Source organism: Pararge aegeria, chromosome 19 (assembly GCF_905163445.1).
Source record: "Pararge aegeria chromosome 19, ilParAegt1.1, whole genome shotgun sequence".
In the NCBI taxonomy this organism is placed as follows: Eukaryota; Metazoa; Arthropoda; class Insecta; order Lepidoptera; family Nymphalidae; genus Pararge; species Pararge aegeria.
Genome location: NC_053198.1, coordinates 10,613,990 through 10,640,511, shown reverse-complemented (window position 1 = coordinate 10,640,511; position 26,522 = coordinate 10,613,990). Strand labels below are relative to the sequence as shown.

Sequence of the window (26,522 nt, the reverse complement as noted above, 5' to 3'; positions counted from 1 at the left end):
CTTTAAACGCTTGTGTTACCGCAAACTGTTTATGTTCACCTCAAAAAATACACCCGCTAACGTATTCTCTAGATATAGAACTCTAAATCCAATGCCTTGGTAAGCATCCATTGCACTTTTGGTAAACACATGACAATTAATTCCCACTAGTTATTGCAGCAAAGTACACGACGATATAAGATAATTGGTGAGCTGTCTTGGATCTGTTTCCTTATATTTTTATGTTTGAAAAACCTTTATGTTTGACAAAACACCGCGGCGGCCAGTGGCCAGCGACCCTGCATTCTGAGCCCAAGGCTGTGGGTTCGATTCCCACAACTGGAAAATGTTTGTGTGATGAACATGAATGTTTTTCAGTGTCTGGGTGTTTATTAATGTTATAAGTATTTTTATATATAATTTATAAAAATATTCATCATCTTCGTCATCTTAGCACCCATAATACAACTTCGGGGCTGGATGGCGATGTGTTTATTGTCGTACACTCTAAAAAAAGAAAGCCAACTAAGAGAGATTTTCTCTTAGTTGACGTTATATAAATTATAACAATTATGATAATAAACATAACAACAAAAGCTGATTAGTTATAGCAGCAAGTTCATTATAGATTGAGCTAACAATGTAGGTATGTTCATTGATTCTAACAAATAAATACGTTGTTTCTATTATTATTTACTTCTTTGTATGATTAGATCATTTTGAATTATTTAGCTTAAACAAGTACGTAAATTGAATCAGTTAAGAATATGCCTTAGTTAAGTAACAATATTAGGAACAATACAGTTGCCCAGTCCATTGAATTATGATAAAGAATCATTATCATCTTATTTGATGTATCTATGTTCTTGTTAGGCTCGTATGGAATCAAGATGCTTGATCACAACAATCACTATCTTGTTAGGAATAACCAATTTTTTTTTAGAGTGTAGTATATATTATATTTATAAAATAACATCGGTAAGATATTCCTTGCGCCAATACGAATTGGACCGTGATGAACCGCGGCCGTAACCTCTTCTCATTTTTGGGAGGAGACCCGTGCAATGCAGTGGGCCAATGCATTTTGATGATAATGATGAAAGAAGTGCTACTGGGACACGAAGGTTAACACTTTCAATTATCTTTACTAAAACTGAATTGTTCTTAGGTAATAGATAGTAATCTAAAACCAAACATTTGCATTAGCCACAGGATGAAGCTTCTTTGATTAGCAGATTCCAACAGTATGAATAATTAATCATGCCTATTCCTAGATCAACTACGATGACTAGTAACTACATGTAAGGTAAAAGTATGTATGGGGATAGTCATTAAGTATATCTATACAACTTAATAATATAGCTGCAGCATTTCTGCACTAAATAATAATCCCTCGCCGGAGGTCGAATCCAGGACTTCACACAGAACACAGCGTAACCACGACTCCGTGGAGGTCGAGAAATACATATAGTATATACTTATTTATTATAAGGTATGTGATGTGGTTATTCTTTGCACCAGTCGCAGAACGGACCCAGGGTAAAACTTGGCATTAGCATGCCTCTACCTTTTTTAGATTGATGGGTAAACAACCTCTAAAAACGCTCTCTTTAACTGCCGCCAGGGGCTGGTAACCAGGTGTGCTTGTTCATCAGCTTGATTAGTAATTTCAATAATATAAATAACTAATTGTACCTATTCCTAGATCGACTAAGGTGATTAGCAACTACAAGTATGGGAAAAAAGTATGTAAGGATTGTTATAACTAGGTAAATTAACATAACGTCTATTCTACTTAATAATAAAACTGTAGCTGGAGCATTTCTGTTCTTAATTGTCTTTGTCAAATGAGTTACTTCTATTAAATAAATCATAACAATATAAAGTTATAAGCGGTGAAAGCCGCCTAGGGCTTCGGCTTTTATTTTGTGAAAACCAAGTTCGATCCCTGGCACACACCACTGACTTATCGGAGTACTAGCTGACTCGCGCAACTTCGTCTGCAACGAATCGAAATTTTTAATATCTTAAAAAAACCTAGAAACGAATTGCAGCGCTACCAACTAGGTCCAGTTTTATTTCCAAACTATGTTTTCGCGGCCGGGCGGCCCGCTGCATTTTTCTTGCTTTTTGTGTTTCTATACCCGTCGCAAATTCTAAGCGATAGGTTAAATTTTAATAATTTAAAAAGGAATTTGCAGGTATATTATATATTTAAATATAATTTGCTTTAAAGGTGAAGGAGGTATAATAATGTTCTTAACGACGTGTGAAGTCTACCAATCCGCCCTTGAACAGCGTCGTTCAGTGCGTAGCAGCTTCTTCAGTTCAGAGTACTGGGCTACTACTACTACCCGTATTGGGCCGGTAATGGGTTGACGATTATAGTCATAACAATCCTGAAAGCTTTATTTGTTATTTATCTTTAGCAATATTTGCAAAATCTTTTTTGCATTTCATTGCCTAATCCTTGAGGTGAGGCTATGCCAAATCTTGATGACAGTATGCTATTTTTAACGATAAATCTCTAATGAGACCCGAGAAGGTAATCTGGGAATGTTAATGATTAGAAGATTGAAGGTCGACTTAAGCGCCAATTAAAGCTGTATCATTCGTTGAAATATGTAAAAAAAATTACGTTGGATACAGGTTAGCCATGGAACTTTTTTCAACAAATTACAATACTTATATTATTACTAGTAGATTCAACAGACGTCGTCCTGCCCGGTAAAGCAGCGCCACTGGGTCCAGTTGTATTTTCAAACCATCCAGGAATACATTGAAATATAAAAACAAAATTATCATCAAACAGCAAACATCAAAAGCCGTCAACATATTTAGGAGTAGTTAGGACAAACACACGTACCGAAAGGATTATAATGTATATTATAACAGTTTAAACCTTCCCTAAACATCCACAATTATTTCAAAATCTAAATTGGGCAAATCAGTCCAGCCGTTCTCGATTTTTAGTGAGACTAACGAAAAGAAATTCATTTTTATATATATACAGTTCTATTTAGTTCAATAATATTACAATAGTACTTATTCTGTACTCTAGCATGTTTGAAAGCGCTAATCCTAACTACAAGTCCGGTCCTAACATCAAGAATCATTTAATATGTATAGAAAGATCGTGATACGAAGCGTTTATTCTTAAAATTATTTCTTTCTTAAAATTTGTAACAAGTATCGATGTTTTTATTGCGTTTAATAGAGATTGAGATTTCCTTAATGCGTTTATAAGCGGTTGATATTTATTTGGATACCTAGTAAGTAGTGCTGATACTTATTTGGATACTTAGGTAGTTAGGGATTAAGAATTTAAGGCATAGATTATCTACACTCCTCCTATCCTTTTGGAAGCGGTGATAGCTCAGTAGGTAGAACTTTGACTTCACTTTCGGGGGCCGAGTTCTAATGCCAACACGCACCTCTAACTTTTCTAATTTATGTGTGTTTTGAGCTTTTTAGTGATATTCGAATTAAAACTAAAGCATCTAGAAGAAACCTGCACGCCTCTCAGGCATTAGGTTTGTTTAGGTTAGGTTTTCCATAATATTCTCAAAGGTGTGTGGAGTCCACCAATCCACTCTGGGCCAGCGTGGTAAACTACGGCCTCAACCCCTTCTCATTGTTTGAGGAGACCCGTGCGTTGTAGTGGGCCGGTAATCGTTTGATATAATGATGATCCTCTATACAGACGTAAGAAGAATTTCTTTTTTACAAAATTACAATAGTTTTTCTCACCACTCTTTGATAGAACGCCACATATGGCCATTATTTTTGTTGGTTATGCCTATTAGTTCCAATAAGTTAATAATTACAGATAAAAATATTTAACAAATATTAATGTAAATAATATCATGTACCAAAATAGAACTAAGACTTAATTGAATCCATAGCTTCTTCGAAGACCTCTTTGTAATTTAATTGTAGATAGGTCGGCAAAATTTGGTGTCATACCTCAACCCAAACCAGCCTTCCTGTAAAATACTGGGTTTTGGCGGTGATAGGCACTGAGTATGACTTATCTTGTCTTCTTCTTGCTTCTGCAGCAGAAGCTGGAAGACGAGATAGGTGGTATGAAAAGATAGCTGACAAGAAAGACACTGATAAGTCGTATTCTCGAGATCTTGTACAGGCAAGATTAAACTGGAATACTTCTTTTCCTGGCAGGAATTTTTCAACGGCTATAGAATGTTAGAGAATTTGGGACAAATTACGTGTTACTCTAATACACGCGTGTCACAGTGTACCTAAACATTGTATCGGCGCTATTATTAACGGTATCCGGAAATTAGTTTTTTTTTTTCTTGACCGGACATCGCTTTGTCTGCCTACTTATTTTCGCTAGGGGAATAGGATATGCGAGTTTAACATCCACGTCTTAGAAACGGCTACAAGATTTTTGAAACGATATTCCTAGAGGGGTTTACCTCTTATTTCTGCTATAGAGAAAAATTCAAACAAACATTAAAAAACACGTTTAAGTCCTGCACAAATTTAAACATCCATTAATAAATAAGTTATTCTTTATCTCCTCAGTTTGGAAAGTAAAATGGTTGAATTAAGCAAGCGCCTACTGAAGGTATTCCCTGAGAAGGGTAAGCCAAGTCCGTCAATTTTGGTATCCAATACGGTTAAATATCGGCGTAAAATCTTTTGCAAATAGTTCTGCGTCTGCACCATAACTTGATAGCAAAGCACGCGTTTTCCCATTTCGTTATAGACACGCCACTGCAGATAGCCCCGTTGATTCTGTAATGAAAAAGATGACGTGATAAATAGAACTTTATATTATTATTAATGCAAAAGCGTCTCTGTTTGTTTGTTACCCATGTCCGGGTCAACCAAAGTACCGATTTAGACGTTTAACAAACTAATATTAGTATAGGAAAGTGTGTTTGTCAATTGGTTGTTGTTAACCAGTGATTGACCTGATTTGATTTTTTGGCATTGAGATAGTTGAAAGGATGAAGAATAACAGGCTAATTTTAATTCTTGAAAATGAAAGTGAGGGATTCGTCGTTGTTCATGAAAAGTAGAAGTGAAGTCGCGGAAAGCTAAGTATATATTATCTATAACAACACTAAAAACTCTATAATGTATAATCCCTACTAATATTATAAATGTGAATGTAAGTTTGTTTGTTACGCTTTCACGCAAAAACTACTTCACCGATCCTCATGAAACTTTGTACACATATTCTTGGAAGTGTTAGAAGTAATATAGGTTACTTTTTGGGAGAGGGGACGAAAGTGTTCGACGATTTTACACGGTTTAACGGTTATAATATGTGATTAATTTTGCCCAAACTTTGTGTAGATCTGAATGTGGTTGCAGATAGAGGACAGAGCTCCTCAGCAGACAGCAGCAAACCCCTCATTGAAGGCTTAGCGATACTGAATACCTTAATTTTTTTTTGGACTTACAAAAAAATTGTATGCATGAACTCAAAAAACAAAATCAAACGCAGACAAAGTCGCGCGCAACTACTAGTATTAAATATTTGCAAAAGAATCTCCGTTTTTTACCTATGTCTGGGTCAACCAATGCACCGATCTGTTCTGGTCCTGGAATAGCACCAGGGATGATTCTTGCCGCACAAATTTTATTACTTAGGCAAAAAATGCGTTAAAAAAATGCTCATAAGTAGGCCACTTAGTAAATTAGAAATAAAAAAAAAGTTTTCAATATATCTTTTTTAATGTATAAGTTTTTTGATTATTAATATATAATAATTTATTTTGTTTATAACCATAGTTTAAAACTTTATTTGGTCATAGTTGAAGAAAGAATATTATTATTATTGTGTATCTAAGAAGGTAATATTTGTCATCTTTTTAAAAAATTCTCCATGCTCTATATAAATTTCCACTGATTTTCATTGATTTCCACAGGTTCGCAAACATTTTTTTCTCTATGATCACTTTAAAAACTTTATTGGTATCGGTGGGCCTCATGCTGCATTCAGGGAAAGTCACGAATTCTAGTGCCCGTTTTCATCCACGTCGAAAGAGGCCATGCCTAAATAGGTTACACCTAATCTAATTAGATTATTAGGCAAACATCTACCTTTGACCAATATGTATCACTTTAGAGTTGGTTTTTCTTTGCAGACATCGCCTATATCATTAGGCATTCGATTAGGCGTTTCTTAGGTAGAGAGAAAACGTCTTTATTTTTGACAAGAATGTAGGTTTTATGACGCCAGATTATCGGACTATTACTCTAGAGTCTGAGTAAAAGTCATAAAATATTACTGGTATTCGTTCAGATTAATCACCTGACTCTTTTTACTATAAACAGTATATTCAACCGCTTTTCAGCGAAGTGCGAGTCAGACTGGCGTACTAAGGGTTCCGTACCTTAGGAGGAATCGCATAACAAATAAATAATAATCGTGCATTATGTTTTTCAATGGACATTGATCAACATCTTTTAGAAAGCGGACATAACGTAGCCAGTAATCATTCATACGATATATTACATACTTGCAGCAAAGGTTTGAGAGAGGTACTAATTAGATGGATGAGGTGGGATTTAAAAGATATAAAAGGCGTCACATGTAGCGATTTTTTCACTTAACAATTATTCATTGTGGAGTCAACATCTCCTGAGGATGTTCCGGTTTCGGATCGAAACGTGCGTCGAGGGTACATTGCCGAATAACTGTTTGGTTTGGAGTATAAAGATTGAAGAAATTCAAAATTACACCATACAGATTCTCCTGCTTTCCGCGGAGTATGGCAAATTAAGCTTAATTTTCATAATATATCATGGAATTCCGCAAAGTAACGCCTGCTTCCATCCAATATTTGGATATCTCAAACTACTACTGAGAACTTACTGAATGACGAGAAGACTAAACGGACTGAAAGGCAAACGGTCAACAAATTGATCCTTCAAGGGTTTTTAATTATGGGGTTCGGAACCCTAAAGTACAGAAAAACATTAAGGAAACCTTTCTAAAAAGCATTTTAAAATTCCTTCATGTAATTCTTAATTTCCTTGTTATGAACGAATATATACCTACGTGATATGATATGCAATAATCTGCGCAATAAATAACCAAGTAATAATATGTTTATCTAAGCTGTAGATTGAATAAAACGATCATAATTTGACCTACAAAGGTCAAGAACACATTCTACAAGGACTCTCTTGGTTATTTCATGTCATTTAGGTTAATTAAAATATATAATTTGAACAGTATTTATTTTGAATACTTTATAATAAAATCAGCACTTAACGTGTTATTTCAAAATTTGTTTTGTCTGCTAATTTATTTAATTTTGCTGAAATATGGTACATACGCGGATACCTAAATCAACGGTTAGTAAAATAGTATTTGGAAAATACACTAAAAAATATACTAGTAAAATTTCTAGATGTTTTTCAAAATCTTACGTGTCAAAATTCCACTCCACCGGAGTTACATAGGGGATAAAAGTTTATAAGGTATCAAATTTTAAATTTAGCTTGCTTTCTGCAGACGGGCATAGGCACCGCGGAGGGTAATATCTTGATCCAACAGGATATCAAAAATTCTACGCTGACGAAGTTTTATCGTCTAAGAGGATACAAATAGATAAACATTTTTCATGTTTATCTAAAAAGCAGACTTTAGGAATAACCCAAGTTCTAAGTTAGGCAATAGGCATCCCTAATCGATCACAAATACTCCATACTACTACTACTGTTTTTCTAGTCTCCTTTGGTTTTTTAAGAATTGTAATAAGAAAAGTATCCTAGGTAGCAATCTCCTGAACGTCAGCCACGTCTGTGCAAAATTTTGTACTAATCGTTGCGATGCGATGGTTCGGCTCACGGCTGGATATAGGTAACAAACAAATAAAACATCTGTCATCTAAATTCAAGCCTTTTGTGTTTTTCTTAAATCTCACCTACTGGTAAGTGCTGGACGACAGGTTCGTCCAGCACTTATGCTTGTAATTAACCCATACCCTTAATCGGTTTCTACACGAAATCGTAATGGAGCGCTAAATAGCTTAGCGGCATGACTTTGTCACACTAATGGTGGTAAAGGAATGTGTTGCCGAAGCCTTCCAGACCAGACGAGAGAACATTCAAAATTATAAATTCCCAAATTGGCCCTCATAGGGATCGAGCCCGGGACCTCAAATTTAAAACCACAGCGCACACCACTACGCAGGTCGTCTAATGGATAACTGATAAAGCTGCCAAATTTTCCTTACTATGCCGACAAATTAAAAAAAAAAATTAAACTCACTAAAGCCATATTAGTTGGTACAGACATAACACTGGTGAAAGAAGTTTCGGCGTCAGTCCTGACGGGGCACATTACTGTTTCACAGGGCTCTGTAAAAAAATATGTATTTCATCAAGATTCATCTCATGTGTACTTAAACGGCTACTATATAAAAAATATTAGCTGTAGCTTCGAACATGGTTACTTATTACAATGGCGGACCTATTGTAATTAGTAACCATCACTGAGCGGGTAGGTAAAGTAGTAAATCCTCTCTTTTCTCGGGGATTCTCTAAATAACCAATAATCTCACCAAAACCAATGATCAGTCCAAATCCAGTTAAAAGATCCTGTCTAGTATGTAGTAAAATATCTATGTAATTTCATGTGTATGTTTAAATAGTAATAGGTATGTATTTAAGTTTATATATTGATATATAAATGGATATTTATATACATATATAATTTGTGAATATATATGTTTTAACTCTATATACGTAGTATTTGTATGTATTGTATATGTAACGTATATAATTAGCACAATTTGGGTATTGCACTATCCCGTTTTATGTAATATGTTTCTTACACCAAAAGTTGTCTAGAGGATCGCTTCAAGCGATAAGGCCGCATTTGTGCATATGTGTATTATCGTTTTTTTGTTAAACTGGCTTTCTATTTGACATTTGTATGTGCAATAAAGACTTTTTCTTGTTCTTCTTCTAACCAATGATTAATTAATCAAAGTTCCATACCACATATGACTCCAAATGTATGTGGCCTTAGGCGAAAATATTATACTCCATGGACTAAGTTGCTATTGTCGTACATTCAAAACTTACATTGAACTAATAGAAAAATTAGTATTAAGAATTTCAAAACAAATTTTATCAAACAAATTAAAATGTAAATTCAAAGATAGAGGCAAAGATTAAATACTAGCGGACCCCAGCGCCATCTGTCGGGTTAATTTGTGAATATAAACCATCCACCCAAACGTATACCAAAAAATTCATTGAAATCGGTCCAGCCGTCTAGGAGGAGTTCAGTGACATACACACGCACATAAGAAATATATATATAAGATTGCAATACGTTACTTGTCAAAGAAAAAGTCAAAATTTTCAATGAAATAGATACATGTTGTACATAACTAAGAGTGACGAACAATAGAATAAGAACAAAGAGGGCATTTCTTTGGATGAAGAAACCATTATCTATTACTGAGGCTAATAAACAATTCGCTTCTCTCTTTAACAAGTAAAATAAACGAAAGAAATATCAAACAAATCTTTAAGAATTCTTAAGAGATTATGATGAAGTTCCCAATCATATTTTGGATCAACCTGTAGGCTGTATGTCCGTCGGGAGAAAACCGGTTTAATTTAATTGCATGCGCGGGTCGTCGCAGCAAGTAGGTAATGTGAACTAATGTTACTATAAATTATTTTTGCAGTTTTATATTTTTGTATAGTTCTTCTTTAGTCTTAACTTTATGTACTTTGGTAGGTTGCCTGGTAGTGTTCGCTTTTAAGCGATAAGGCCGCTTATTGTACCTTTTCTTTCTTTATTTCAATTGTGTTTTTTTTATTGCTTTGTCTTTAGTGTACAATAAAGTGTATTTGATTTGATAGGTATTTTAAGTATTTATTTAATTGAAGATGAATGTGCAGCGTCCATATAAACTCATTAGAGTTTCGAGACCTCAAGATAACAATTGTTCTAGTATGTGAATTATAAATCAAAACAAAAAGAAATGACGAGATTCATAGAAGAACCACAATTACCGATTTGGGGTCACACAGTTGCAAATCTAAAGTGGCAACGCGAAAATAGCTGAAAGGACCAATGGGGTCTCAAGTTGCTTGAGTGGCGAACCCACACTGGCAAACGTTGTATTTTTAAAGCCACCTCTAACTGGCCATACCTGGTTGCCTGTGTAATTAAGGGCACAAGATGGAAGGAAACCGGGCTTGGACGCCAACACTTTGCAGGCATGTCCCTCGCATGCCCTGCAAAGTGAAACTCTGTTTATAGGGTGGGTGGGTGGTTGGGTTGGGTTTTCTCTGGGTGGTTGGTTTTCGATTGGTTCCCTCTTATTATCGGGTGGACTTTCTGTTTCGTCAATCATGCGTATAAAAATATATTAATATATTACGACAATACACACATATCCATCTAGCCCCAAAGTAAGCGCAGCTTGTTTTATGGGTACTAAGATGACTGATGAATATTTTTATGAATAGGTAATATACATAAAATACTTATAATATACACATAACACTCAGGCACTGAAAAACATTCATGTTCATCACACAAACATTCTGCAGTTGTGGGAATCGAACCCACGGCCTTGGACTCAGGACGCAGGGTCGCTGCCCACTGTGCCAATCGGCCGTTCAAACAAAACAAGCTAAAACAAATAAGCCACAAAATTTTGTGAGTGTAACGATTAATCATGCTCACAACTGCCTTTAGTGCTTAGAATGTTTGATTACGAATAGGCCAGGGTTCAATTCCTGGGTCGGCAAAAATTATGAGGAAGGCCTTGTTTTGTCTGGATGTTTTCTAACCCGGAATCAGGAAATATTATATCCACTTCCGTGCCTCGAACAGCACGTTCTTGGCTAAGCCATCAGTCTTGGCTATCATTTACTTTCTCCCATTAAGAGGAGGGAAGTGGCTATGAAAAGCAGTGGGACATGGGTCGAAGACGATAATGATGATGATGATGATGGACAATTGGATATTCAGGATTTAATCATTGCTTTAACATAACAGGATATTCTTATCAGCATGGACTTTAAACGTCAAGTGATTCTACTTTGATTGATTGATTATGAAAAAAAACATGTAAACTACACTAAAATCAGTATTACTAGTTTCTTTACCTGGAGTTACTGGAGTTCTTGATTGGACGAAGTTAATTTGTATAGTGACATCTTGATCCAGTTGACTTGACACGAAATCTGAAAACATTACTGTAGTTAATGAATTATTATTTATACCTAAAATTGTTTTTTTATCGTTTTTTTTTTTTATTTTCTTCGTTGTTTTGTGTTTTTTCATTTGTCAGTCAGTACAGGCAAAGACCATGCAGCCTATATTTTTTGTTTTTATCTGTAATTTTTTGGGAGTTTTGTCCGAAATTCGAAATCACTGTTGGAATGTCGTAAAAGCATCTGACGATGAACCAATACAATACAATGCGTGACCGTTTTTTTCACCGACTAAAAATGATTCTATTTGGTTACAGGATGCAAGCCACTTCCATGTAAAATTTTGAAAATTATGAATTTATGCGGCACCATAACAACGTTTAGTTTTTTTAAACCCGCAAGAAATGTTCCAGGTTACTTTTTCGGAATAAGAAGCATAAAAAGTCCGTGTCCGGGATAAAAAATATTTCGTTGCCAAACATCAAGATCGGTGCAGCGGATGAGCTAAACATAAGTAACAAACACAAACACTGAGAGCATCAGTTCTTCTTAATGCTATGTTTTCATCAAAATCCTTGAATGCAGCTTTATATAAATACTTTAGAGTAGCATAAGATGGAATTATATTATGCAAAAACTTCCTACATACGCCAGTATGTAGTGTAGTTGTAGTGTCATGCAATGCTCTACTCATATTTTATTTTTGTCCATACCTATTGTATTTTTGAACATCCTCCAACGTAGCGTAACCTTTTAAATACTCGTATGCTTAAATATATTTTTTACACATTTAACGTAGCAATACACATTATACACATACCTAACAATTACAGCTACTTACTACAGAAACGTGTTCAGCAAAAAACAAAAAATTGCAAACCAATTAAAAATGACAAGATACCTTATGATGTTCAGAGGGTTGATGTTATTGTTGTCGTGTAAAGTTAAAATAATTTTATATTAAGCTCCTATATTCATTTAACAACTGGTGTTGGCCTTGCGATTGCAGATCTAAATCGATTTCGTTCGGTAAACAACCTTTATCCGATATGACTTTAGAGAGATACAAACATTACCTAATGTTAAGCGCGGGCAATAATTCTAATCAAACGGGAACAAAGTCGCGGGCAACAGCTTATTAATAATTACTATGCAGATTTTGATTATTATAATGCATTCTAAGACATTAAACTAAAAATATAATTTAACGATTGTAGGCAGAAATATAATTTTGCTTCAGATATAAAAATTATAAATTAAAGAAATATGAAGAATTACTGATGACTATGACTATGATACATAACTACTACCCGTAAATAAGCAAGCGAACACGTGGCTTGGATACCGGTTTGATATTCAAATTTCAATGCCAAATGGTTGGCGATCAGATTCCGTCGCAAACTTCACTTACAATATTTTGGATCCCGCCAAAATAACCGTCTGATCCTTCCCTTTTGCAAACGATACGATACGATATTCCTTTTTCTTCGGTAAATCTTCAAATTTAAAGGCTATCGAGCTATGGAACAATCTGTGTACACGTTATTCAGTAAAGCAAGAAAAGGTGCAGACATTAAAAATGACAATGAGCAGCCAGATAATATCATTTTTTTTATTAATGATAATGAATGAATGAATGAATATAATATTTTATTGCACAAAAAGTACATAAAAAAAGAAAAGTATAACAAAACAACGTATACAATTTGGTGGCCTTATCACTTCATAGCGATTTCTTCCAGGCAACCAATGGCGAAGAAAACAAGTACAGAAAATAGTTTTTTGGTGCACATATACCCATAAATTAACTATATAATGTAATTATTTCATTTATAAATTAATTAGTTCTATTTTATTCACAGACGGATTTATAAATTTCTTATTTTGTTTGAAAGGGGTTTATTACGAGATGGTTCTGAAGATTAAGGGACACGTATACATTTTGATATTATATCTCATAATGAGTTTCAAGGACAGACAACGGAATTCTTCAAAAAACGCCTGTGCCCATCAGTGGGTCACTATTGACTAATTATTATGAAATATTCCATAAAACTAGCAATATTTACTAAGTCTGTCTGCGGCATAGCCACTGTATTTATAGAGACTAATTATTATAATCGAACCTTTTTTTTAACGTAGAAAAAGGAGGATCGAGGAGGCTTCTCGGTGGTATTTTTTATAAGTAATTATTGCATGTACACGTCTATCTGGGCGATAAAAATCTGATCTTTGTTGTTTGTAAAAAATCTGAAAACCTTGTGTTGTTGCAAACCAGTGAATATTTAAGAAAAATAAATAAATTTGGTTAGGTAGATAAGTACAAAGAAGGTACTCTGTAGACCAAATCGCTGCCTGTCTACAGGAAGAGATTTATTTCCGTAGTACCTTTTGATAGTTTTCTTATTGTAATCGATACATACTAAGTATATTTGTTATCGCCCGCGACTTCCGCGTTTGTTTTCTTTTTTAAGCATATTTTACGTTGTGTATTCTTGTAAAAAAAATCGGGTCTAGTTTTTAAAAATAACTTTTTCAATTAGTAGGTACGTTTATCTCTAAAAATAACTGTTTTGTTTAGGTGTAAGTACTCCTTAAAATGTTTTAATTTGGCTAAATAACTTTTTCACTAAATATATGATCGGAATGTAAAAAAAAAGTATTTTACTGCTACTACTATTAAGTTATTTATTTAAATAACAATTAATACTGAGATAATGGTAATGTTACCCTCTTTTATTTCTACGGCGCGGCGCGGCGGTATAGTAAAATTTTAGAACAGAAATGCTGCTATTGCGACTTTAATATAATAGATACGAGTAGATATATTCCCTTCCCGACTTTTTTATACTTTAAACATATCACAATACAATTTTATGTATCATCAATTGTTTTCTCAGTACATGCCAAAATGTATATAAAAATGTTGCTACTTTGTGTTACATTATTGAAATTCACTTAAGGAAATTTGAATATATTGTGAAGCTACAGTAAGTATATCTATTTCTTTAAACTTTTCACGGAGGGATTCGCGTGATTTAAGTTTATATAATGATCGTACAACTCTTTTCCGCAATATAAATATAGTTTCTTTATCAGCAGCTTTTCCCCATAACAAGATTCCGTAGGACAAAACACTAGGAAAGTACGCAACATAAACAAGCCTAGCTATTTCAACGTCAGTAATCTTTCTAATTTTTCTGACAGCTTAGTTTACCCGCTAGTGTATCTATATGGGCACCCCACTGAAGCTTATTATCCAAGGTCATGCCCAGAAAAACTGCGGAGGTCTCTATTTTTAGTGATTTACCATTAATCATTATATTTTCATTAATTTTCTTTACATTTGGTAAGATAAATTTGGTAAGACACACTTTGTTTTTTTTTTTTGCATTTAAAAGTAAGTTGCTAAATGTAAACCAGTGCGACACGTGCGACATATCACGGTTACATCGTCAGAATTATCTTTACTCCTGTCAGTATTGAAAATTAGAGATGTATCATCTGCAAACAATACAATGTCGCATGTTCCACTGACATGGTATGGTAGATCATTTATATACCTAAACTAAAAATAGAACAGGACCCAAAATAGAGCCTTGTGGGACACCTATTGAGGTATTTGAACCGTGACTTTGTATCATTTATGCAAACCCTTTGGGTTCTATTGCTGAGATAAGAGGCAACCAAATTTAGTGCAACGTTTTGGATACCATAGTGGCTTAGCTGCATGCAAGCTAGCTAGCATAATAAACCTGTTTTATAAGAGTATGGTAATTGGACAATTTATTAATAGACTAAATTACCGGCAAAAAATCTCACGTTAACAGGGATCCTGTCACCGAGCGTCACAAAACATGGAAGCCGCATTCCACATCCTTTTATGTTAACAGTATGCAGATCATAAGCCGACCCTGTAAATAGAAAAAAAATAAAAATAGTTATTTGAATCCCCTTCGATTACTGTATAAGTATCTCTTATGTGCTAAGGCAATTGACAGGTAGATGAGACAGCCATTTAGACAAAATGTTTGAATTTGAAATCAGAATCGATGACAAAAAACTTCTAGTAGTAAACTGACTAACTACTTTGTGAGTATGTAAGTAAGTAAGTACATAAATGTAAAATATACTACGACAATACACACGTCGCCATCAAACCCCAAAGTAATAAGATAACTGATGAATAATTGAACATACATAAATACTTATAATATACATAAAAACACACAGACGCTGAAAAACATTCATGTTCATCAGACAATGATTTTGCAGTTGTTAGAGTTATGTGCGTTTTAAATTTAAGCAACTAAAATATTATTTTTCAAAAATATCGTGAGAAATCCTGCATGCCTGAGTGTTCTCCATAATGTTTTCAAACGCATGTGAAGTCTTCCAATCCGTACTGGGCCAACGAGGTGGAATACGACCAAAACCTTACAAAAAAAATTACGAGTACCTAGGTCACGTGATGTCATTATTTTGGGATTCTATGTCATACACAGAATTGACACAATTCTCCTACGGTCAACAAGCGGATGTCAGTAAGAACTTCGATGTGCAAAAAATTTAAATAAATTTTTCTTGTTATCTATACGAATTACTCATATGCCTCGCTAACATATAAGCTAACATATAAGCTTAACAGCTTAGGTAGGGCTTAAGACAATCTCATTAGCTTGTACCTATGTGATGGAATTAAAAGATATGACGACAGATGCATACTTATGTCGCTATACCCAATAGAAATCCTATTGGGTATAGCGATGTAAATAAGCATCCATGTCGTCAATCATAGGTCTTTTTCCTACAAAGATGGAACGTTGATGTGATGTGGTACACTTTTTAAGTATATATATGTATATATATATTTGTAGGAGTATGGCGTTCCAATATTCATAGGTACCCTGAGTTTTATATTATGTATCATGATGTATGAGTAGTTTCATTAGCCACCTACTTCCTTTACATAAAACGTATAAAACGTCAAGCGTATTTATTGCGATTGCTTTTCGTAAAAACGAGGCAGACGAATAATTTATGCATCAGAGGTGCGAGAACCGTGGTTTAACCGTGGCTCTCTGGTTTTCTAGAACGCCCCTAAGTGGCGAAATTTGACACATTGTGCCGTTGGTGGGTTTGTTTTGGCGGACTTTCGCTGGCGGAGTCGAAGCGTTTTCGTTGCTCTAAATAACTAAAGTATGTAAGTAAAGTTAGTGAGGAAAACGGAAGGCCGAAGGGCATTCCAGATCTTTGCGGTGCGTACCTATTAGAAACAAGGAAGGCAACACGACTACTCGCTCGTGGTGTATAGAATACCTACGATATAAACAGTTGATTAATAAATTCCTTTGTCACCACAACCAGTTTACGTGCCCACGTATAGCTATCTACTTTAATCCAGAGATTATTTTCTAGATAAAATGTATAAGCAGTTTATTTATAAAATGATGCTTTATGAATAAAGTTATTAATATCTAACAGGTACTTTTTTTTGAATATTACATTGCAAAAAACTCTTTATTCTTACTCATAAAAGTGCGAACAAAAAATATATAATAAAAATACATAGGTACTTTGTTATCTAACATGTCGTTATGTTTGTATAGTAAACAGGTACAGGATTAAAAATATCATAACTAGCCGAATTCAATACACGTGTACACAGAATAAATATCATAGAAAAAACGTGTACACGACTAATAGTGAAACATTAAATACCACTCCACTTTAGTAGAGCTTCTAGGTGGTATTTTACCTCTAATGATTCCTAATCAATATTGTCGGTGGTTTCCAGCAAGTCAAATTTTTGAGTGCTAATTGGAACCTCTATGATATTAATATCGGTTATTTCGGCTTCGGACGGAGTAGACCTCATCAGGCGGCGTCTTTGGAGTTGAAAGTCTACATTCAGAGTACCTCTCACGAGACGGTGATCTCTGCTTTACTGAGCCTGTTAATCACAACAACATCTCTGAATATATCCTTCATGATGAAGTCTATCTCGTTCCTGGCCATTAAAATACGCTACACCTACCTGTTAGTGAAAAGAACTGGCACGGAATAAATACTGACAATATTTAATTTTTACCACCAGCAGTGGCGTGCATAGAGGGAATGCACATGGTATGCAGATAAAATAAAATGCAGAAAATCTCCAGTACGAGTTATAAATACTCAAGGGTAGGCTTTTTATAACTCTTACAATGCCTGTCCTTAAGATTTTTATAAATCTTACTGAAGATTTTCTTCATTTTATATCATCTGCGTACCCTGTGCATACCTTCTATACACACCACTGACCACTAATTAATAGTAGGTATAGACACGATAATGTAGGTACCTGATGTAAATTTAACAAAAAAGAAAGTCAACCTGTTATTGCAGTCTGTTGAAAAGCTCAGGAAACGTAATACGCTTGTCTACATTTCTAGATTGGACAGGTAGACATTACTTCCGCACTTTTTCTTCCGGTCTAGCCATACGTACCTACCAGAATATATAGGAGTACCTCTACCTTCTAAGTACAAGACTCTTGTTTATCATTCAATTGTAAGAAGCGAACAGAAAAACCCAGTAATAAAGAACACTTAAATAATATCTCTGCAAGAGTGTCAGGATAAAATTATCCTAATCAACGTCAAGCCAGAAACGAGAATAAAACACTTATTTCTTAAACACATCTAGAGATACGAAAGATGCGGATATTTTCATTTGTGAATACAGCTACCTACGCATTTTATACACTTTGCAGAAATAAGCCTGATTTGCAGATTGTGGACTAAGCTTCACGTTCACTTTACGATGCACATAAACCGATGAATCATCACTATCAACCAAATACCAGCCCTCTACAGGGCACTGTTCTCCTGCCGAATAGGAAGAGTTTAGTCCGTATTCTACCAATCTGGCCAAATTCATACACCTTTGAGAACGTTATAGAGAACTCACAGGCATGCAGGTTTCCTCACACAAAATAAGTTATGCATTTTAAGGAAATTGTATACAATTTTACAAATAAACTACCAGTTAATATCTTGGAGATGTCTCTTAAAAAGTTCAAAGTTTGTATTAAACGTAAGCTTACAGAAATTCCTATTATAGTATTAAGGACTACGTCAACGATAAAAATGCTTGGGTGTAAATTATTGCTATAGCCAGGTGGCTTCTTTAATAGTTTTAAATGAAAAAACAACCGGCTAAGTTTGTTGTGGGCTTCTTCTTAGAGCAGGGCGCGTTTGGAATCATAGTTTTAAGTTGACGAGTTTAGTTATCGCCATCAACAATGTCATATTTTATATGTAATGTACGCATCCAAAGTGCCATATACTATGTGCCTATTCGAATAAAGAAATATTTGACTTAGACTCTGTTATTTTAAATTCCTTAAATAAAAAATGTACAAAACTTCGAAAAGTTTGTTCGCCCCGCTTAGTGGTAGGACTTAAAGTAACTGTAACAGACTTTAATCCCTTCTTCGATTACATCGCTATTTTCTTGGGTACGATCAGCCAGTAACTTTTTTTGTCAATAGCTAACGGGTAGCGATCAGTCATCTCCATAATACCTTCACAATTATCGCTTATAAATCATTCGTTTTTATTAAGACTGAAGATCAAGTTAGAGTATAGATCACTTCTAAGCGCTAGCGTATATTAGCAAATTTAAAAAATATATGATACTTACCGCAATCCTCAAATACAACGGAGGTGCGGGCGGTTACAATAACTAACTGAAAAACCAGATATGAAAGCAACATTCGAATTAATCGAAATGATTGCATTAATTAAACTTAGACGCACTGAGGTCTTCATAAACATATTATATCAAGGTACCTGCTGATTACCCTAGAGAGGATATGAACACCAGGTGGATTACCCTATCAAAACACAAATAGATAACATACAATATTGTCACAGTCGCATTCAAAGGAAAAATTGATAATTGTTTACTAATCTTAATTAAATTATACTATGTATGATTAATACTAAGGTCAAAATTAGGAACAATCTCTTTTCCTGAAGTTCACTGCAAGGTTTCAACATGGTTTGGTTAGTGCAAAGCGTTTGTTCATACAAAAACAACGGATGGTAATCGCTGCTCCAAACTCAGACCAAGCATATACCTGGAAAATGACGATTGATTCTAGATATGATGGTACCATATTATTGTAAAGGGTAGGGGAAACGGAACCTCATCGCTGTTTAATATGAAACAAGGAAGATGAGTGCTTATGAGGTAGAATACAACCATTACGTTCTTCTTATTATATTTGTTACACAATATTTATTTTTTTACATTTGCCGGGCGCGGTGTACCGTGACGGCAAACTATTTTTAATAAAAGGTACGCTGATTATAGTTATTAAGTGCGTTTTGCAAAAATACAAGGCTAGTAGAAAAGGGTTATTATATTACGCCAATACTGCTACTAAAAATACAGTTCCAGTGATTTTAAATATTACACAGGTAAAGTTGGTTAAACTTTTAATTTCGCGGGCTATAATCTACATGAACAATTTCTGTACCATTTCTAACGTGTTCCGGATACGGGTCCTTACTAACCCTAGTCAAAAAACCGGCAAAAAGTAGCACTCTTGATCGGGACGTCGACCATTCTCCTCACCCCAATGTTGTCGAGCCCTGAGGCTCAACTTCTGGCTAGCTATCGTGCTCGCCCCCATTGTCAAAATTTAGTGCTAGAACTTCAAATCCAAAAGCCTGAACCAAAAGCCTTAAAAAAGTTGAGTTGACATCTGTCAAAAATGTCAACTGTCATAAAATAGCTTGCTAAGTTTATTCTAACCTCTAAACATACATATTTAATTCGAAAGTTAATTGAAAATTTTAAAAGAATAAAATATTTTTATTCCCTGATAGATTCCCTTATAATAATTTGACGAAATTCCCATGTTTTCATTATGCTAGCAACCTCTAGAAGTGTAATACTGCGGCACAAACCTCTGAATTTAAAGAGGTTTCGGCACAAAGTAAATAAACAAAATGATGATAAACGAGAAACAAAAGTAGCAGCAGATGTAATTAATTATTTAGAAAATTTTCCAGAATATAGGGATATTGTGGATAAAGTGCCCAAATCACTTCTAAAAAAATATAAAACTCCAGAATCGATGTATTTAATCAATAAAAATACAGCAAAATGTATAACTGAAACATTTATAAATTATATTAGTAAAAATTCTCCTATTGTTGAAATTAATCCAGGATTTGGATTTTTAACGCAGGAACTTTTAGAATGTCAAAAAGATCCAATATATTTATATGAAATTTCTAACCATTTCTCACAATTTTTAACAGTAAGTATCATCTAAATACCTGTTATGGATGCGGACAGGCATATGCTAGTATTTGTTCAGAAATGATTAATAAAATATTCTGTAAAGCTATGAAATTATTTCAGCCACACATGATTAATGAATCATCTCACTTGATTTAGTTATGAATTGAATTTCACTTGTATGGAAATACTAGCAAGTATTTTCCCATAAATTTGATTGTTGGTAGATTGTAGTTCTATATGATAACTGGAAAAGTTTCCTCTTGCTTTGTTGATTACATTATTAAAATAATAAGCTTTTTTTCAGGCATGAATATCATTGATAATGTTTTCTCCTTCTTCCTTTATAACATCATTGCCTAATGTCTTTACGAAAGTGTCTTGCAAATAAAATCTGCCAAGCAATTTTCTTTTGACATACTAGTACAATACATCATATAAACATATTAGGGGCAAGGGTATTGTATAATACTAGTCTGTTTTTAGGATAGACTACTTTCATCGTAAAAATTGGATAGTCAAAAAGCAATAGTGATAGGAAATATTAATCTACATTTCTAAAATCTGTTCAATGTTGCTTGTAAAAAGTAAAAATTATTTACACAATATGTATTGGTCAATGTAGTAGACAAGCATTATTTTACATTGAACATTTTCATGTACATTTTATCCTTTAAACTTGGGCCAATCAGTTCGGAGAGTTTAGACATAATTGGCTTATGCTTAGGAGATAAAGCAATGCTGAGTAGTTAATTAACTGTTATTAACCATGCAATTTTAGGATATTCAATCACAGTATCCACAAAGAATACATTTGAAATCTGGTGATTTTTTTGGAATGTGGAAGCTAGCCTTTAAAGACAAATTGGATGATGGAAATAGAGTAAAAGAATTACTAGGAGATCTTGCAACTGATGATAATGGTAAGATAATGACATGTGCAACATACATAGTTGCTAACTCACCCCCCCCCTCAATGCTACACATGTTGAGTGCACTTAATGCCTTAAAAATTAATATTACTAACTCAACAATGGATGTTGGGTGTTGGTAATTTGTATGGACTTTAATTGACTTAGCAAATGTGGTCTGACAGTGTTCTGTGGTTAGTAGAATGTCATGGATTAACACTGCAACACTGTAAGATCTTCTGCAACCGCATCAGTTTGGAACTCATTCTCATGGTAATATGTATGAATCTTTTTTAAAAATTAAATAATCCACTTGTGTCTTGTATATTACACATTCAATAAATGAATATAATTCTTTGGACCATATAAGATTTGCTAAATTAGTTTTTTTTCCTACATTGAATCAAACCTTTAATTAAAACATTATTGTCTTCAGATAGAACATTAAACATAATTGGTGCAATGCCAAGCTTGACATTTGTGAAACATTTAATCACTACTATTGTTTTTCACAATGAAACCAGCCAATTAGGTAGACCAGACCTATACATGGCCATGCTGGGACATCACTATGAGGTATTTAGTTAAGAAAATTAAGCTTAATTTGCTATTTCCCGCGAAAAGTACTCCACATCAATGTACTCTCTATGCACGCTCCCACATCGCGTCCCGCGTCCCGCTTTATTGACGCTCAGGTGTGGCCGTAGTTTTACTGAATTGCTTTTTTAATTTTTCATGCTGTTCTTATAGTAATTTACGCATGAAATTATAGTGGTAACATACACACAACAGTGTGGAGGACTACGACTTGTGTCCCTTCTAGCGATACTGTGGGCGTCCTTGTAAAATCAAAGCCGAAAACTTGTTTACTGCCTAAAATACTGATGCATATAGCATATCGCTGTGAGTCGAAGGACGAGCGACTTTAGTTACTCTAACACAGCTAGCATGGGCACTAAACATTTTCTCTACATGGAAAGGACAAAATTTATGTATGATTAGTAGTAGCTTCTTGTGTAAGAGCTTCCCCGGAGAAGTACTTCCCCTACTAATATTATAAATGCGAAAGTTTGAGGATGGATTTATGGATGTATATATGTATGTATCAACTAAAATAATGGCAATTTACTAACTCAGTAAACCACGTTATATAATAGTAGGTATATAAGCACGATTATTATGAAGTCAGTGTGATGATGATGTGATGACGAAGTCGCAACGGTCCGCTAGCAGGCGATAAATTTCCACTTACCTTCAGGTGGGCCACCTATGAAAAAATATCCCTTCCAACAGTTTTATCTACTCTCTGATCATGGACGTACGGGGTTAAATAATAGGCATACCCATAATATCAAACCAGTGTAAACTTTTCTTTTCCCCTGTTGCCATGCTCTGGCAGGTGGAAAAGTAAATTTTATCCCTTGTGAGTTGTGACTATATGTTATCGGGGGATAAAATTCTTGTCTTTTGCCAATTATCGAAGGTCGTTCGTATGTAACATAGCTATATTATACATTCTATAATTTTATATGGGCCCAAGGCCGTTTGATATATGTAGTAGTTATTAGTGATTCTAATAATCGTTTTATTTTCCTATTTTCAGTTCCTGACGGATAGCTCTGTACAATTGAGTAAGCATAAATCCATGCCAGCACTGTTTCAATTGCTGTTCGATTTTAAAATTTTAAATAAAGTGCCTAAAGTTCACTTTTTGCCGTGGATGTTGGGTCAAAATACTATGAAATCGTCCGTCGTAAGTTTTATATATTTTTCAAACACTACATTAACTGATATTTTAGATGCTTATTGCCCATACTAAAATAATAGCTGTCCCCCGAGGCACCGAGTACCTACAACTTATGATTAGTGTTCCCATGCACTTTCTTCAGCTTTACTATGCAATATCCTGTTGTGTGTCCCACCGTGTTGCCTCGGTCTACCTTTCTCAAAAATCTATCAAGCTATCAAGTCAAAAAGATTTTTGAAATCGGACTCGTTTCTCCAAGTAACAAAAAAACGTATATAAAAGTTCCGGGGCAGAATTTTTATATAGCCTGAATCATATGTTTACTATTTTATTTTAAATACTAATTTTCATTGATATAACTTAAAAAACGACAGACTTTTATACAAATTTAATCCCCTATACAATCGATGCCCCAAAGACTTATTGACAGGTTATAAAAGGATGCTCTTCATCTTGTTCGATATTAGCATAAGACAATAAATAAAGTGTTCTTACAAATGTTCTAATTATCCTTACTATAATAATATGAGACCTAAGTACTTAAAGAAATTAAACAAAAAACTTCTTTCAACAGATTGAGGAAAACTGTCTATATTTAGTGAGGATAACACGAAAGATGTCATTGCCGTGTGCCCCTAAGGATCTGCCACTTTTGTGGTATTTTTTTAAACCGCAAACCTTTTCTAAAACCACAAGAGTAATTCCGATGTTAGAGTAAGTCTACAAAATATTATTTTCACATTATAGTCAATTAATATCTAAATAAGAAGTGTAGCCGCCGTGTGGTGACGGCAGAGCCTTAGTACAAGATTTGCTTGCTCGCAATAGACGAGCCGTTATCGATTTTGAAAATACTTCAAAATCGTTACATCGGGGTATAATGGATCTTATTAGTATTTTCTTAAAGACAGAATTTGCCTACAATTCATTAGCTCGCACTTTTGTCAGAACGTTTGTAAAACAAAAATTAGATTTGCGACTTTAAAACGAGGACAGTTACGGCAATTTTACTTTGAAGATACAGAGTTTAGTACTCGAAAGATTTTTTTTTTTTGTATTTATTTGTGAATATATCTTAACCACTAATGAATGAAACGATGATCACTGTAAAAGTACGAAACTGCGTGTTTGCTAAGCAAGCAAGCAAATCTGTTACTAAGGCTCCAGAATACAGTAGTCACCTTCTCTATCCGCGGGTGTCGTACGAGGCGGCGGATGGAATATAACGGACAGCGGGCAATCCGTCTGCCCAGCGTGATGATTATGTGCAACTCCTCCTCTTGGGAAAGGCCTTTAGTCCAGCAACTGTTAAAGTGGACTATGAGCTCAGATTCGTCATAATAGACGAATGAATAATGCAGGCATAAATGAAGTAATGAATGTTAGGAACATTAGTTACTTCTTACTTTTTCTTATTTCTGCCAAGCCGCAAAGCAGCTTTGCTGTGCTCCCGGTCTGTAGGTGCCAGTGTTATTGGCACATGAGACTTTATACCTATCCATCACGTTTTAGGATGTATTTCTTGCATGCCCTGCGAACGTTTTTTTTCTTTATAGGCAATGGTTTTCCTCGGACCATAAGGTGGGCTCTCTGCTTGGTCCGTCATTTATTATAACTGTTAAAAAATAAGATAGAAACGGAAATAATGCCTCCTAGAAGGCACTAACAGTATCTTAAACTGATAAAAAACCGTATCTATTTCTTAGTTTCGGCCGTAAATGTATTTTAGAAAATATGAATAAGTTACATTATTTTGACGGCCGATTGGCGCAGTGGGCAGCGACCCTGCTTTTTGAGTCCAAGGCCTTTTCCAAGATTCGATTCCCACAACTGGAAAATGTTTGTGTGATGAACACGATTGTTTTTCAGTGTCTGGGTGTTTATATGTATCTATGTATACCATAATAAAAAAAATATTCATCAGTCATCTTAGGACCCATAACACAAGCTACGCTTACTTAGGGGCTAGATGGCGATGTGTGTATTGTAGTATATTTATTTTTTTATTACTATTATTATTATTATTATTATGTATATTAATATTACGATTTAGGCAGTGGATTCCAGGCTGCGGTGTGTGGCTCATTACGGGACAAGATCCTCCCGACACTAACAAGAAAGTAGGTCCGGGAAAGGATGACGCCGCTCTACCTCATATGACGATATTTACCCAATTTGGTGATCTTACTTTACATCAGAAAGTGACTGTATTCAAAAGGTATGTGTGTAATTCCCTAACTTAAGACCAAGACTTAAGCTTAACAGATTTTAATTTTCTACAGGTTGGACCTTGACTGTAATCTCACCCGGTGGTAAGATGTAGCAGTCTTAGGACTCGTTCACAAAGAACATCCGATTTTACAGGATCCATTTTAACTGATCCGTCGCTACTAGTGGTAATATTCAAACAGCTTTAGAGGTCCGTTTTTACTGATCCGTCGCTACTGGAGGATATTCGCACAGCATTTACAGGACCGATTTAAACAGATCCGACGGTACTGGACTTTCGTTCTTGAGTGTATCGACTACTTTCTTCGAGGCTGGACGTTGTAAAAGGCGGCTGTGCGGCACACTGCACCCCGCGCACCCCCGTGCTACTGCCAAGCCTCGGGCGGTTTCTATCCAATAAAACAGATCAGTATTTCTGTTGTTACTGAATCCGCAATACTGTCATGTGTGTAAACTGGCTCATACAACTACAAACGCTAATAACATATACGTTTAGACGGACCTGTAAAACGGATTGCTGCTTATTTTGGAGGATAGGTATTTTTACTGGATCCGAAATACTGTATTCTGTGTGAACTCGCTCATACAACTACATACGCTAGTAACATATACGTTTAAACGGACCTGTAAAACGGACGTTCTATGTGAACGCGCCCTAAGATGGTTAAGTGCTGGCCTCTTAGGGGTAAGGGAGTTATAGAAACCATACCCCTAATCTCTCTCTACGCGACACGGAACGCTTAATCGTTTCTTGGGTAAGGTAAATAGCCATGGCTAAAGCCTCCCACCGGAGAATTAAAATTCAAAGATATGTTGTTGAAATTCAAAGATATGTAGAAATTCAAAGATATGTTTTATTCCAGATTCATTTCTTGGCCAGAGTTTGAGCAATGCCCGTACAGAGTTACTATGGAAAACAACTTGCCGAAGTTTGCTGCGAATGTTGATGATGACAAAAACAACATAGCCGCTCATATAGAGGACATGGAAAGCTCCGATACAGAAAATGCGCCTGACCATTGATGAAAATAAACATATATTTTATGACCTACTATTTATATTAATTTGTTTCCGTCAAAAACCTCATCCAATGTCTTGAGTCCAAGGCACTTGGCCAAAATGACTTCCTAATACAAAACCAATAGTTCATGCGATGATAAATGTCACCCATCTCTTTCTTACAATGA

At 34.9% G+C, this 26,522-nt stretch overlaps 2 protein-coding genes across 3 annotated transcripts; one reads left to right on the top strand and one right to left on the bottom strand.

Annotated features, from left to right (window-relative positions):
* Window positions 1–4,451: 4,451 nt before the first annotated feature.
* Window positions 4,452–18,958, bottom strand: LOC120631872. The gene is made up of 5 exons (XM_039901532.1): window positions 18,838–18,958; window positions 14,958–15,065; window positions 11,104–11,181; window positions 8,237–8,325; window positions 4,452–4,740 (listed from the first exon to the last, which is right to left on the bottom strand). The coding sequence occupies exons 1-5, from the start codon at window positions 18,932–18,934 to the stop codon at window positions 4,516–4,518; spliced, it is 597 nt and encodes a 198-aa protein (XP_039757466.1). The 5' UTR covers window positions 18,935–18,958; the 3' UTR covers window positions 4,452–4,515.
* Window positions 18,959–19,957: 999 nt separating this feature from the next.
* Window positions 19,958–26,395, top strand: LOC120631871 (dimethyladenosine transferase 2, mitochondrial). Of its 2 annotated transcripts, XM_039901531.1 has the most exons (8): window positions 20,051–20,140; window positions 20,217–20,467; window positions 21,230–21,371; window positions 21,796–21,935; window positions 22,963–23,112; window positions 23,681–23,820; window positions 25,160–25,324; window positions 26,199–26,395. In XM_039901531.1, exons 2-8 carry the CDS (start codon window positions 20,282–20,284, stop codon window positions 26,356–26,358), a joined length of 1,083 nt encoding a protein of 360 aa, XP_039757465.1. In that variant the 5' UTR covers window positions 20,051–20,140; window positions 20,217–20,281; the 3' UTR covers window positions 26,359–26,395. The 2 variants fall into 2 exon arrangements, with proteins under 2 accessions (XP_039757464.1, XP_039757465.1); XM_039901530.1 differs by having other exon boundaries at window positions 19,958–20,467.
* Window positions 26,396–26,522: the final 127 nt, after the last annotated feature.